The 15,953-nt window shown below is 39.8% G+C and overlaps 1 protein-coding gene across 1 annotated transcript in view; it reads right to left on the bottom strand.

The window, feature by feature from the left end:
• The window catches only part of Cry1 (cryptochrome circadian regulator 1), a 52,361-nt gene extending 37,078 nt beyond the window's left edge, over positions 1–15,283 (bottom strand). The window contains exon 1 of the mRNA XM_055627955.1: positions 14,607–15,283. Coding sequence (XP_055483930.1) covers positions 14,607–14,764 — 158 coding nt within the window. The 5' untranslated portion in view covers positions 14,765–15,283. The remainder of the gene's footprint in view (positions 1–14,606) is intronic.
• Positions 15,284–15,953: the final 670 nt, after the last annotated feature.

Genomic DNA, 15,953 nt, shown 5'->3' with positions numbered 1-15,953 from the left:
TCAGATGTGATGAAGAGTTGATCAATGGCCAAAATCTTTCTCATATACATATTACTACAAAGAGTGACAGCCACATAATCCAATTATCCATTCATCATCTACCAAAAACAGACTGAGAGATGACTCTGTATCCCTGGCAATAGACAAACCACCACCACAACAAAAGCATGGCTAGTGTCACAAAGTTTGCATGTTAGGAAGTGTCTATTACTATCAGGAATCTCTTTACATAGACAAAACAATACTTTGATGTAAGTACTTCTTAAATTCCCAGTAATGGAAAACTGAGGCATGTAAAAGCTGGGAAAATTTCCTACATTAAAGTAGCAAAGTCAGAATATTAAACCCTGTCTTCTTGGTGTACATTCCAACCTCTTAAAGCACTATGGTATATCCTAACGGTTATGACTTCCATAGAGAAGACAAAAACAGAGTAAGGCATATAGAGATGGGGGTTATAACTTTATACAGTATGTTACACAGTTTTCATCATGTACCAAATACCTGAAGTAAATAAATTCATTAAAGGAAAAACTTTCTTTGGGCTCACAGGTTTGAAGGATTCATTCCATGATCAATAGAGCCTGTTGCTTTTGTTGCTGTAGTTTGGTACAGCAACACACCATGCCAGTAGTGTGAGGCTGGAAAGAAACTGTTTTCTCAATGATTCAGGAAGAGACCAGAAGAACATAGTCCTCTTTGAAGGCATATCTCAAATAATTCCCTCTGGACTCCAAACTCTTAAAAGATGTCATCAACTCCCACAACACTTGCCTGAGACAAAATCTCAGGGCCTTTGCGGCACATTCCAGATACAGCTGACCCATAGACAGATTTACTGATGATATGCCATTGACCATTCAGACACCTGCTTTAGAAGGTGACTTCAGACTATCTCCTCCCAAATATTCCTTTCTCAGCATTACCTCCACTCTTCCTTCAATTACTCAAGCAAAGCTTCACTTACTTGTTGGAATATGATAGATAGGCTGTGTTGCAGTAGCCACCAAATCATGATTTTTTAGCTTGCTTATATTGTAGCTCCAAGCAGTTACCCTCTAAATAGCAGCTTTATCATCCCAGGTGCTTTCATCTACTGGGCTCTACAATTTTGATTCAAGGGCCTTCCTTCACAGCAGGGAAAGAACCAGAGAAGCACATAGGGGACTTCACACTGCTTCAGCAAAGCAGTTCCTCACACAATTCATTGTCCATGCGCAGCAGTACAGCCTGGACAGATTGTAGAGAAGGCTGAGAAGTGAGTAGAGTTAGAAAGACAAACTGGACAATGGTGAGCACCATCCAAGCATCCTTGACTTCTCTTTCTTCCAAGCCCCACACTTAAAACTATGGCAAATCTTATCAGTTTACCTTTAAAATACAACTGCTGCTCTTACAGAACACAACAGATAGAGTAAATCATTCTTTGGTTCTCATTTCTAGAGACTTGGATATCCAACAGTGAGAGCAGGGACATATCTGGTCAGTGAAATGGCAATGGGCTAGCAAGCACATGGGAAGATAGAAGAATTGGACAGAACTTACACTTTTATCAGGAATCAACTCTTGGGATAGATTACTATGAAATAAAGCCTTAATTAATTCATGAGGATGATAACCACAAGACCTAATCACCTCTTAAAGTTCTAGTTACTACTATTACAAAGTCAATTAAATTTCAGTAAGAACATTGGTAGAAAACACTCAAACCATAGTCTTCACATGTGCAAATCATTACACCTAGGATGAACAAAAACCAAATGGAGTCAATGTATTCCAAGGTCTTTGTGTTGTTAGTGTAGTAAAAGTATTATTTATATTGGCTTTGAGAGGCCAGTTGTTTGTTGTTGTTTTTAGGTACCCACCAGAAGAACACTAAAATAAATTCTAACAACTACAAAATGAAGGAAAATAGTATAATAAAGTTTTTTATCAGAGAAATACAAATCAAAATTACAATGAAATATTATCTTTTCCTAACTAAAGTCGCTATTATCAAAAAGAAAAAAAATAAGGAATTCTGTAAAGGAAAAGGAAGAAGGGAACTTTTATGGATTGGGACAATATTGTCATCCCATCAAGTGAAATAATACAGATATACTGACATAGTATGTGGGAGCTAAAAAAAACTGGTTTCATATAAGTATAGACTAGAACAAAGACTCCCAGAAGTTACGAAGGAAAATGGAAGAGGGATAGAGGAAGACTGGAAAACAGGTATCAAAGAATAGTTACATAGAAGGAACATCCCTAGTGTGTAGGTGATTGTCTATAGCTTATAATAATTATTATATAGTTCATAAAGACCGAAGGGGAAGAATCTAAAGGTTTTCAACGTAAAGAAATAAAAGATGCTGAAAGTGATAACCGTTACTGTGATTTGATCATTACATACTGTATGCATGTATAGTGATCAGGGACTATTATGTCAATTATTTTTTTTAATTAAAAGAGGCTGGCATAAAACATTTACAACATAAATACAGCCAATAAGATATAAAATATAAAGACATGAAAAGTTAGCAAAAACATCTAACATGTACAAACGGATTTCTGAAAGGAGAAAAGAGAACAAATCAGGGATGGATTAAAAAAGTTAATAGCGGAAACATTTTTTAAACTGACAAAAGACACTGATACACAGGTTCAGAAAGCTGGACACATCCATAAGGAATATGAAATAATATACAAATTGTCATTTAAAATATTACACAGCATCAGAGAAAGGAAACATTTAAAGCTAGTTAAAAACAGTATGTTATTTTCATAGAATTAATATTGGGGGCAACAGCTGATCACATAATTCTAGTATGCAGGGAAAAAACAGGACTGTTATCCTATAATTCTATACTACAGTGTAAAAGAAGATGGGATCTGGCATGAATGGAATATTTATGACCACCAAAAGCTCATATACTAAATGCTTGAGTACCAACTTGTGAAACTATTGGGAGGCAAGAGAAATGGGGTACGGGGGCCTGCAACCTGCTCTCTCCTCTCCTCCTCTCCCTCATGTGGTTTCCTAGATGCTGTGAGGTCACCAAGCATTCTGAGCTAACAAACATTCCCACCATGCCATTTGACATTGGTCCAAACCATGGGGCTAAACAATGGTGAACTGAAATCTCTGAAACCATGAACTAAATTAAAACCTTTCTTCTCTCACTGATTCTCAATACTTTGTGATATGAAGGAAATCTCTTGCAGTATCTTCAGACAAAAAGAAGGAAATTGCCCCTAGATCTTCCATACAGTGAACTCTAAAGTTAGGCCAGACAAACGGAAACTGAGATAAGTGGAAGATCTGACATGCAAGGAGGAATAAAGGATATAGAACATGATAAATATGCACACAAGTCAGCACTGCCTTATAATTTATTTTACTACCCATTTATTGGACAGGGCTGTCCTGAAATCTAGAAAAGCCAAAACCCAAACCAAAAATAAAACAAAAGAAAGGCCCTATTAGAAGCTGACTAAGTCTTGGATACTGAACCTTTTGTAGGGGTTAATTTAGCTCTAGGTCACAGTTTTTTTAGGGTTTGTCACAGTCATAGTGGAGAGGCGGAAAAGCAGTTTATGAAATAAACACCAAGCCCCATCCTAAGAATTATTTGACAGATGTAGTTCAGAAACATAAAGTGTATTTAAAAGAAACAAAACAAACAAACAAACAAAAAACCTCATTCAAAAGAAGGCTACAAGTGAATTTTCTGTGGTAAAAGATATGTTCTATTATAATTGGGATAGTTGTTACCCACATATAGCAGTTTATCAAAACCCATCAAGCTATACATATTTAGGATTTGAGGCAGGCAAATGTAAGAGACAGTTTAGTACCCTGGGACCTCCATTTGGTTTCAAGTCATGTACACCCACCCTTCTTGTACCCACAGCTGTGGGTAGCACACATCCTTCTCCAAACAATGCAGCTCCCAATTCATTATCTTACTCTCTAAATAACCCACTTAATAACTGTTCTGGACATTAGTCTGTACTTTTACATTCACAGTGTATGTATATACATATGTGGATGCATTAACAGTATATATGTACACACACACACACACACACACACATGCGCATATGGTTCCTCTCTATACTGCTATATGCCCCATTCCCATAGGATATGAGGCAAGGTTGGTCTAATCTGGCTGGTTAGTACTGAGTGAAGTAGGGTTGGGTAGTTTTAGAATGGAGTGGCATGATGGCATGTTTAGGCAGATCTAGACATGGACCACACAGTGGACTTTGATCTGCAGCTAGTTAAAATGAAAACTAAGGAGGGATTTCTCTTTTGCAGAAGGAATTAGAGAGGGATTGGAAATAAAAGGAAAGATACAGAGATAGAGAAGGCATGTTTCTCCAGAGGGAGTTTAAACTTCTTAGAGGTAATAGAATTACTGACTCCACTCCAGGGCAGTTTAAGTTTACTTGCAACAAAATGAAAATTTAAATTGGGGCTGCACATCCACTCAAGAGCGGTCAGTGCTTTCTAGCTTGCCCCTCCATCTTTATTCAAAGAGCCAAGGAAATCTGACTGTAAAATGTGGAGGGGCATTTATTTCTGCCTCACCCCTTCGCTACTATGTATTTGTGGCCTGTAGAACTGTTGGCTTAATGCTTCAAAGTGTCTTCATTGAGACTTTAAGTCCTACTCTGGTACTAAGCCTTGACTGTCTTTCTTGAGTTGTAAAGCCATCAGAACCAGCAGTTCTTGTTCCCTGGGATCAACACTCTGTTAGGACAGAAGCTGATTACATATTTTGCTTACCATTTGTTTGGTGATTATCTGAGTTCAGGTTTTATTGCTGTGAAGAGACACCATGGCCATAGCAACTCTTATAAGAAAGAGCAATCTTGACTGGGAGCTGAATTCAGGTACCAGGAAATATCACAAAATGTGCACCTGGCAGAAAACAAAGTTAACGCTCCTAGGAACAGCCTCCAGGAAATATCACAGAATAAATACTTCATAGAAAAATAGAGACAATCTCCCTAGCAATAATCAATGAGAATCGGTTAGGAATCGGGTGGGAAAATTCTCCCCAATGTTTCAGATATAGTTTAAAAGAATAGCATTGTAATCATATGTCTTGGGCCATTGTGCCTCAGAGAGGCATATGCTTTAGGCAACTGTACCTCAGAGAAGGTCACCTCGCCCCTCTAACTTTTACCTAATCCTGTAATGTCAAGGCATGTGCCCCCCTGCTTGCTGTCAAGGAAACCCCCTGATCACAGACTTTCCCTTTAAAAATCCTGCTCACTCAGAGCTTGGGGTCCCACTTCTCTACTGCAGCATCAGTGAGACTTGGGTCCCGAGTTCGATCGTTCTCGTAATAAAGCTCTCTTGCAATTGCATCGAGTCGTCTCCTGGTGGTCTTTGAGGGTCCCGTGAACATAGCATTACAACACCACTTTGGTTTATTCATGATAGCAAAGATGTGTAAACTGAAGTCCCCAGAGAGGAAAAATAGCTTGGTTTGTGTTAAAAATTTCTAGACTTTTAACTGTGTGATTATGGAGAATAAACATATTACAGGCCATAAGCAAATTATCTTAGGCTATTTTCAGTCCCTTTGAAAGTCATTCATTGCCTGTCCTCTGTCTGACAAAAGAGCATGGTTACTACCAAAACCTTTAAAATGTGTTCTTAACAGACCACCAGTTTCAACTAATCAAAGCCAAAAAATATCACCAGCTATAATCTGAAACCTCTAAGGTTTCCTTGCTTTGTTGTAACCTGTCTACAGTAGTCCACACCAGTGCTTGTTAAATTCCTTGATTAATTATTTAATTTGTTCTGTAGCTAATAAAACTCATGTAATTACTTCCACAGTAAAACATGGTATTTGGGGCAACTGAATCTGTTATCTGTGTTCTCAGACCAGGTTACTCATATTTGGCTGCAGAATAAATTCTTTTCTTCCCTTTAAAGTGAAAGCTGGGTTTTGTTTGTTTTAATGACCGATGTAATATTTTAAAGTTCCTTGTGTCCTTGTCATCTTATAATCCTAAGAGGAAAACCAAGAAGATACAAGCTTCCATTATTTTATTTCTTTTTTCTTTCTTTCTTTTCTTTTACTTTTTTTTCTTTTGAGATATGGTTTCTCTTTGTAGCCTGGGATGGCCTCAAACTCTCAAGATTCTTCTGTCTCAGTCTCTCAGATGCTGGGTCTACAGGACATAGTCTCTATTGTCCATGAAGTAACATCAGAGAAAGTAAACTGGCACTGAGACTCCCTCACTAAATAAATCTGTCTTAATTCAGAGATATCCCAGGCTCATACTTACTATATATTTACAGAAATCAATCAACCAATGTATCTTTCTTTCACCCTCCGCTCTCTTGCTAGCTGCTTTGTCTTTCTAGATGGTTTTACCCACTGTCATGTGGAACCCAATCTGTAATTGCAATAAAGTGATTATGGTAACTTCTTTCTTACCAACGGTTTCATTCGCTATATTCTCAATTACCTATAGTCAAGTGAGGTCTCAAACATTAAATAGAAATCCCCAAAATTCGTACATTTTAAAAAACTTACTTAACTACATTGTTAAATTATTCTATTTTTATTAGTTATTGCTAATAACCACTTAAGCATTGCATATATCTACAGGGTTTGATAAACATATATATGGTTGTATATTTGATGGTGTTTTGGGTACCTGGAACATCTTTGAAAGTATCCCTGTAGATAAGGGGACAAGTATATTTGTGTGTGTGTGTGTGTGTGTGTGTGTGTGTGTGTGTGTGTGTGTGTAGACAAGAGTTCTCTGTGTAGCCCTGGCTGATAACTCACTCTGTAGACCAGGCTGGTCTTCAACTGAGAGATCAGTGTGTATCTGCTTCCTGAGTGCTGGGATTAAAGGTGTGCATGACCACTGCCCATCTATTACTTTCATCAGTACAACTCCTGGTGTTTATCCACTTAGGTGTGTGTGTGTGTCTTTCTGTCTGTCTCTCTCTCTCTGTGGTGGTACTGCGCATTAAAACTAGGGCAAGGCTCTACCTGCTGAGCAACTGAGTAGGTGATGATGTTATTGACCACACCACTACCATTTTTACAGTTCAGGAAAGCAATAATTCTGATTCTTGTATCAATTTATCCCATTGAGCAATTCCTATATCTTACTTTCTCATGTTCAATTCAATTAGATCTTGTTCTCTCTCTGTCTCTCTCTCTCTCATGTGTGTTTTGTAAAGGTGTGTTCATGCTTGTGTGTGTACATGTGTATATGTATATGGTCAGGTGTCTTCTAGATCTCCTCCTTATTCATTTAATAGAGACTGGGTCTCAATGAACTCACAGAGCTCCTTCTGCCTCTGCCTATTACAGCTGAGATTAAAGGCGTATGCCACAACATCTAGCACTTCATTTTTTTATTACAAGATTTCTCACTGAACCCGGAGCTAATCTCTAGGTATCACTCTGTCTTCCATGAATGAGTGGCATAAAGGTTGGAAATCCAAACTCAGATCTTTCTGATTATGCAACAAGTACTTAACACCTGAGCCATTTCTTCAACCCCTTTTTGAAAGTCTCATGTGGCTAAGGCTGGACTCAAACTCCCTACGTAGTAAGGATGACCTTGACTCATCTTATTGCCTCCAACTCCCAGGAGCTAGAATTACAGGTATGTACTTCCATGCTTGGCATTAAATCCTTTTTTTAAAAAAATGATACATAAATATGAACCCATATTTACTTCCCTATTCAAACTCTATTTCCCTCTCAAACTTCCATCTTTAAATGTGCATGAAGAGACATCTGAAATATTTATATACTATTTAAGATATAATTTTTAGTCGGTTTTTAAGCCTCTTTGTACTATTTTGATTTGCTTGGTTTCTGTTTTAAAGAGTAACATTTTTACAAAAAAAGAAAAAAGGAAGAAAAGAAAAGAAAAAAAACGAAGTTATTATTTTAAAAGACCTAAAATCATTTAAACCTTAAGACGATTCAGAAATCCAAAGAATAGCCGAGTGGTGGGTGGTGTATGTCTATAATCCAGGACTCAGATGTCTAGGGCAAGGGGATTGTCACAATGTCATTTTGGCTATATAGTGAGACCCTATCTCAAAACAAACAATACCCTGCCCCAGTGTGCAGTGTGCCACAGTGTGCAGGGAATAAAAAGAAATCAGAGAAAAGGAAAACAAATAATCTATAGCAATTTCTGGGGTGCAAAAATATAGAAAAGCAGTACATAAATCGTGGTCATTAAATAGTTAAATCCAAACAATTATGACTAATGTGGCCATAAAAGTTTAGTGTAACTGCTAAAAAACATTTTAGAAATAAAATATAGAACTGAAATTTGGAGGCACAAGATGAAGATAAAATTAGGTTCAAATATACTATTAGAAATTTAAAATAACTTCTAGTAAAACAAAAGTTAAAAAAATATAAAGTTGTCTACCAAAAAGGATGAAATTCTACCAAAAAAGGATGAAATCTACCAAAAAGAATGAAATTCATTTAAAAAGAGAAAAAGAAAAAAAGAAAAGAAAAATATGGAGGAAAATAGTCAAGAATAAAATTTTAAAGTCAACAATAACAATAAATGTGACAGGATCATATTTTGCTAGAAAAGGTTAAAAACCCAAAGCAGGTTATTCATATAGAAGAGTCAATCAAGCTGGACCTAGAAGCACAAGCCTGGAACTACAGCTACTTGGAAGGCTGAAGCAAATCTCAGCAACTTTGTGAGATCCAATCCCAGAAAATTAAAATGAGGGCTGGGGATAGAGCTCAACCATACGCTAGACTCTGTGTTTAAGACTCCGCTTTCAATTTCCAGTATTTGCTTGTGTTGGACTCTGCTTTCAATTTCCAATACTGCTTCCTGACACTGACACCAACTCCCCCCCCCAAAAAAAGGAACCAGCATTCAAAGGAAAAAGAAAAACAAAGATAAATCAGATAAATAAAAATAAATACTATTCAAAACTAAAAGAACTCACATAAGGAATACGCTAGAGAAGTATTTGTAAGCCATAGTCTATAGGATGAATACACACAATCCATTGCTTGCTTTTGTATGAACTGTAAGCTAAAAGCCATTTTTATATTTTTAAAGGGTTGCATAAAAATATGAAAGAGACCCTACTCATGGCTGACAAAGCCTAAAATATTCACTGTGTAAGTTAAGAAAGTTACTGTCTTTGGATATTTTGTGCAATTATAAAAGAATCACCTAAGACTAAGAAATTCATAATTTATAGAAAGTTTGCTCACAGTCCACAAAGTCCAAGATCCAGGGACCAGCATGTGGCAAGTGCCTCCTTGCTTTATCATCCCATGGGAGAAAGAAGGGTAAGACATGTGAAAATGTGAACACAAGAGAAGAAACCCATTTTTAGTATCACAGTACTTATGATCTGATCACCTCTTAAAGGGCCATCTCTCAACACTGTCACACTGAGGATTACATATCCATCCAACAAACAAACATCAGGAAATACAGTCAAACTAAAGCAGTTGTCAACTTGGTCTATACTATATTTTAGATGGACAAAAGGTATGGGATAGCATGATTCATAATTCTCTGATGTACAGAGGCCTCTATATGTTAAGAAAAATCACATTTACTATACATACTGCCATCACAGAGCATGTCTATAAGTTTTCTTTAGCATGTTGATATTGGCATATACAACTTTTATATGATTGTATTGTTGAATTTACCAATCTTTCATTTTTGTTTTCAGGGATATATATTAGAAAGAGGTTCTCCACTTCAACAGTATTTCATTGTTGTTGTTGTCTAAATATTTTACTTCTAAGTTTACATTTTAAGTTTGTTAAGAAATTAGCTTTCCCAAGATACTTCTGTAACCATGAAAAAAGGACAAGACTCTAATAGCAAGACAGCAGAGCTGAGATTAATGGAGGGAATTCCAGAGCTGTTGGGCAAATAGAGGAATGAGGAGGACAATGAGCAGGTGACAGGGCTTTAGAAGAACCTGAAACTGTTCTTGCTGGAAAAACTTAAGTTGTACTCTGCTGAAGCCCTGAAGAATAGTCACAGCTAATGAAGTACTACTATTTCACACCTCCCTCTCCCTACACTATTAGAGAACAGAGCTTGAGTGAAGAATACAGCACATTACTGTCTCTACATCTGAATTAAACTTATCTACGGTGTAAGGCTCTGTAGGGTCCAGCAAATGCTTCTTTGCTGCAGATACCTGTTATCTCTGACAACCTTCCCCATCCCCTCTTCAGAGATGATCCCTGAACCTAAAGAACAAAGAAAAGGAGGCCTTATAAAACGGATACTGTTTATGCCAATTTTCTGTGACCTAGATTAAGAAATACTGTATCCAGCCACACCTCTGAATTGTTACTGTAGGACCCTGGATATTTCACAGTCATCTCATCTAAAAATAGCAGAAATTCTCCTTTCTCCTTCATTTCTATGCTCCTTATACTGCATACTATAAGGCATATAATGCTGACCAGAGAGTTTATCATGCTCTAGATTTGACAGCTTCTAACATTACCCATCAAGCAAGACAGTTTGAGCTGATTTTTCGTATCACCAAGTAGCCTTTTGTTTCTGGCTTAGAAGTAGTTTTTATGAAGAATTTTACTAAGTGTTTTCAACATCTCTGGAAATGATTTTTTCTTTTGATCTACTTACTTATATGAATTATGAACAGTTTACAGGAGTGTATTTCCAGTACTGAACTATCCTAAGGTATATTTCCAAAGTGTTTCTGTTTCTATTTAACAATTTTATACAGTTTCCCTTTATTATGACTGTGTTTAGAAACCATCTGTGTAACACTGATTTACCTGTTCTCAGAACCCTGTTAAGTGTTGCTGTTTCCTCTGGGTTGGGCCTGGCTGTCCCTGTTTTAGAGCAGAACATAGTGTGAGGCTCTCACAAGACCTCACAAGATTATTAACACTCCTCCTGGAGAGAGAGTGGGGGTCACAAGGCCCATGAGACCCTCACCAGGGCTATCCTCTTCCTGAGGATATAAAGAGCAAACAAGTGTGAGGTGGGACTTCCTGCTGCCAACAGCTATCTGAGTTGACCATGCAGTACACCCACTGGTTCAACAGGCTGGATCTGGATGGAATCCTTTCCTTATTCTGTCAACGCTTTCCCTGAGAAATCAGTAGATGTGATTTTCTATCTCTCTGGGAAGTTATTCAACAAACCTAACTATGAAATTATTTGGACCCTGGACCTCATGCTTTTTGTAAGGGTGATCCTTTTAATATTACTTATTATTTTCATATAGGAGGTTGTTTTTGCTCCCTCCCTCCTTTCAAAAACATCTTGCAGTGGAATATAGGCTGCGTCTAACTTTCAGCAATTTTCCTGTCTTAGCCTCCCGAGTCCTGGGATTAAAGATGTATACCAGCCTCCTGGACAATAACCAATAAAACAGAAAAGCAGCCAGAAAACCTCAGTTAGAGCCAAAAAAAAAAAAAAAAAAAAAAAAAAAAAAAGAGAAATCCAAATCTCTATTAGCAACATGAGAACGGAACTAACAATTGTGGTAATTAAGAGCTATATATTTCAGTAACACATATAAAACCAGAAGTTGTGAAGAAAATATGAATATAAAGTTAAATAATCAAACTAGAAGTCTATCAAAGATGATCTACATGTTTTCTACTGAAATCATATACTGGAAGAAAAAATGAATAAGCATGCAGGCACATTTGCAGATTTAGTTATTAAAAAGAAGCCTTATATGTGATAGCTTCAACTATGCAATTAAAGCTTAAATGATAAGAGTAATGTATTCATTGAAAAAATTTTTAAACTTTGTTTTCTGAGATAAACTCTAATAGAGTCCAACCTGACCTCAAAACCACTACATAGCTGAGGGTGAATTTCTGATTCTCCTCTCCTTTATCTCCCAAATGCTGGGATTATAGGCATGTACTACCATTCCATGTTAACAAGTTTTCTCAGTTATAACTTTAAGATATGCATTAGAAGCTGGAATACAAAGTGAATAAATTGTAATAAATAAAAAATATTTAAAATGATATGCATCAGTATATAAGTTTTAAATAAAGTAACTGCCTCCTTCTTAAACCCTAGCTCTATAAAGAAAATTAAATTAATATTTATCAGGTGACAATTATGTAATCACTATACTATAAAGAATAATGACACACACAGTCTTCTACAAGAATGGAAGCTCCTCAATGGCAGAGAATTGGTTGTATTCACTGTTGCAAATCTCTAGGAATAGAAAGTTCCATGAATAGGAAGAATAGTGAATCAATTTTTGACTTAATGAAATCGTAGCTTCTTTTCAGGAAGGTACAATCTGCTAAATTGAAGAGAAATGAATACATATCACACTTCCTACGGTCTGAATGTTGCATTTCCATTCCCCCAAATTCTTATGATAAAATCTAATCTCCAATGTGATGGTAGTATAGGGCAATCAAATTAGGAGAACTCTACCCTCTGGAGTGTGATTATTCCCATTATCAGACCTGTGAGAATCTTTTCAATTTTTCCACAAGATAAGAACTTATAGAACATGCCATCTATAAAGTAAAATGCCCTTGCTTGATATCAGATCTGCTGTTGCTTTGATCTGGCCTCTAGTACTGAGAGAAATATTTTTTTTTTTTTTTTTTTTTGTAAATTACTCAAGCTAAGGTGTTCTGTTATGACAGCCCAAACCAACTAATGATACCAAATACTCATTTACAAAAACAGTTCATCCTAAGAATGTATAAGAAGCAATATCAAACAAATGGTATAAGAGTTCAGAAGACTGTATCATCGTAGACTAGATAATGAAGGTACCACATAAAAAGTGACATCTGGGCTGAGTCTTGGAGATATAAGTAGACTTTTTAAAGTTCACAATTTAATGGCTATTCATGGAGGTGAGCAGACAAAACTTTCCAGGAAGTTTTTACCACCTCTATGCCCATACCCATGCCCTTCCAACTCCTCAGTTTCCCCAGGACTAAATCACCATAAGCTGCTCTCATTCCCTGTGTATTTGCCCATGTGAATAGGCAAATAAGCACTGCCATATAATACATGAAGATTTATGACTAGCTTCTTCCACCTACTATGCTTTCGTGGTTCACCTATGTATTTTACATATTTTACATAAATATTTTATCAATATTTCATTCCTTTATGGCTAAGTAACTGATACATGGATATACTACATGATGAAGTTCAGTAATCAGTTGACGGACATTTGTGCTGTTTTCACCTTTTAACCATGGCAATATAGCTCCTTTGTTCTGTTCAAGCCCATAACCCACTTGCCAGCACATCCTGTGCAAGCCATTTACAAATCTTGCACCTGGAAAATGGTAAGCCTCCTCAGTGGGTTTCCCACTTCTTGTCCATCTTCAATCCCCCATTCACTGTGTTCTTGGAATCACACCAAAGAAAATGTTTTCTAACTTAAGTCAGATTACGTCACTTCTCTGCTCATAATCCTATAATCACTTCCACTTTACTGAGTAAAATCACAGACCTTAGTAATTGCTTATAAAGCTCTATTCATTTGGCCCTATTACAACTCTGACTTTATCACCTACTTTCCTTCACTCATTTTGCTCCAATCATCCTTCCAAAGGTCAAGCACATTTTTACCCCAGAACCTTTTCCTGGAAAGTTCTTCCCTTCGATAGCTGCATCCTATCACATCTTTCAAATCTATCACTTTCTCTATTATTTTCACATTAACCAACTTTTTTTCTCCTTATGGTTCCAAGTATTGAAACTCACACATACTCGGTTCTCTTCCTGATTAATATCTCCAGTTAACTTACATTATTTTAAAGTGTGGCCCCATCCCTATTTCTGTTTACCTTGTCTCATTTCTTTGCAGCACTTCTCATCTCCTAAAAGACTACCTGTATGTTTTCCTTTCTCGGACATAAGCCTGAGGAGGACGATTTTTCGTTCACAACTCTATGCCTCATATTCAAAGCTATGCCTAGCACATAAGCTATCAATACATCTGCTAAACTAATGCTTTCACTTCATCCAGACACACAATCTCTATTCTGTTTTTTTCAGGTACAGCTCATAAACCGTCCCGAGGAGTTCTTCCCGTGGCGGCGATTCCTTAGAAGGATTATACTTTGCCTAGAAAGAAAAACTGTGCTTTATCTTGTCAACCACAAGGAGGAGTTGAGAGAGAACTGAGCAAAGAGAAATCGGGTAATTCTTTCCCTTGCTCTTCCTCCTCTAACCTCAAGGGGGAAGAAAGCTGGATCTGGAGCCAGCTGTAATAAATGAATGGTTTTTCTCCACACTATAAGTTACCTAAGACATACACGTCAACATTAAAGATTACAACCCTTTCATAAGCCAAAGGAACTAGGCCATTTAAGATCTGGGTGTGTTTAATTCTACTAATCAGGGAACGAGCTCCCATCAACACAGACACATAACTTTCCCAGTGGAGGCCAAGATGTTCCAGGTCGTCAGTACTCTCTACTATTAAGTCTGTACTATTTAATATTGACCACATCTACAGTTCTTAATGGTGAAAGCAATTCGGTTCCTGAACTTAAACCAAATCTCAACTCTGACACCAACTCATCGGCACCCGATCAATTTCTCAAGCCTTTCGGACTCACCGCCACCTGTTGATGCCTACGTTGGAAGAGCCGGCGAACCAGGGGTCGAGAATGTAGACACAACGGATGGTGTCGGCGCCCTGTATGCACTCCTTCAGGGCGGGGTTGTCGTGGAGTCGGAGTCCCTTTCGGAACCAGTGCACGGCGTTCACCCCCATACCCTGGGCGCGGCGGGTCACCCCGACTTCCTTTACCGAGAGCTTCAAGGGAGGAAAGCCGGGCTCATAACCGACACCTACGCTTCCAGGAGAACCTCCGCACGCGAGGAGTGGGGAAAGGGCGGCAGAGAGGGGACGGGAAGAGGCGCCGCCGAGGCCGGGCGCGGAGGCGGCGAGCGCGCAGCTGCTGGATGAATGGAGGCTGCCGAGGCTCGGGGGTCCACACGCGACGTCCTTCAGGAGCCCGCGCCCAGCGTCCAGAGGACGCGCATACCTTCCGGGGCCTGCGACCCCCGGAGCGCAAGCGAGCGCGCGGGGCTCGAGCCGCCACGACGGCCCGAGCTGGCCGCGACAGCCCCGGGAAGCTCGTCACGGAAACCTCGCCCTACCGAGGCGGCCCGCCCGGGGCGGCCTCCGCGCGACGCGGCCTGTGCGCCCCGGAGTGGGCAGCGAGCTCGGAGAGAGCGGGCTAGAGCTCCAGGCCGCTGGACGCTCGCCGGGCCGGTCACCGGTCCCGAGGCTGCCTGGGTGACTCCGCCGCGTCAGCGGCCTCCGCCCCGCCCCCTGCTCCTGATTGGGCGACGCGCGCCCCACGTGACCACCGGCACCTCACGTTTCTGAAGTGTGTTTACTACGCGGGCCCGGACCGCTGCGTGCGCCGTGGCGCTGGCTGCCAACGGACCGGGGCGACCGCTGGGCGCGCTCGCGACCTCAGTTCTCCTGTGGGAGCCGGGTTCGCTACCTCTGCGGGTCTCCCCAGCCCCGGGACGCTCGCGGGGGCCCCAGGCCACGGGGAGGGAGGCGTAGTGCCGCTCCTGGGGCCGGGAATCGCCGCCATTGGCTGAGGCTCGCGGGGACCCGGATGAGCACGGGGCGACGGGGAGTTCGCGGGCGCGCGCTCTGCCGGGCACGGCGCGCGGGGGTGCACACGTAGGGCCCCGGGGACGGGAGCGCGCTCAGGGCTCTCCTGGGCTGTGAGGAAGGTTTGGGGCCAGTTGGGCGCACTCTGAGAGGTCTGCCTGAGAGAGGCACAGAGGAGGAACCGGCTGAGCTTCAGCCCGATGTTAATCGGAGTCCCCTGCTCTGGAAAGAGCGGAAAACATTCCCGTTAGCCTTTTTTTGTGTTTACCGCGGGCATCTGCGCAAGCTCTGGAGAAGACAGGTCCGATACAAGATATTCAGCTCTTCC

This window comes from Psammomys obesus, unplaced genomic scaffold, assembly GCF_907164565.1.
Source record: "Psammomys obesus unplaced genomic scaffold, mPsaObe1.curated_primary_1811, whole genome shotgun sequence".
NCBI classification, from domain to species: Eukaryota; Metazoa; Chordata; class Mammalia; order Rodentia; family Muridae; genus Psammomys; species Psammomys obesus.
The sequence above is the reverse complement of the archived record's forward strand: the minus strand, read 5'-3'. Positions and strand labels throughout refer to the sequence as shown.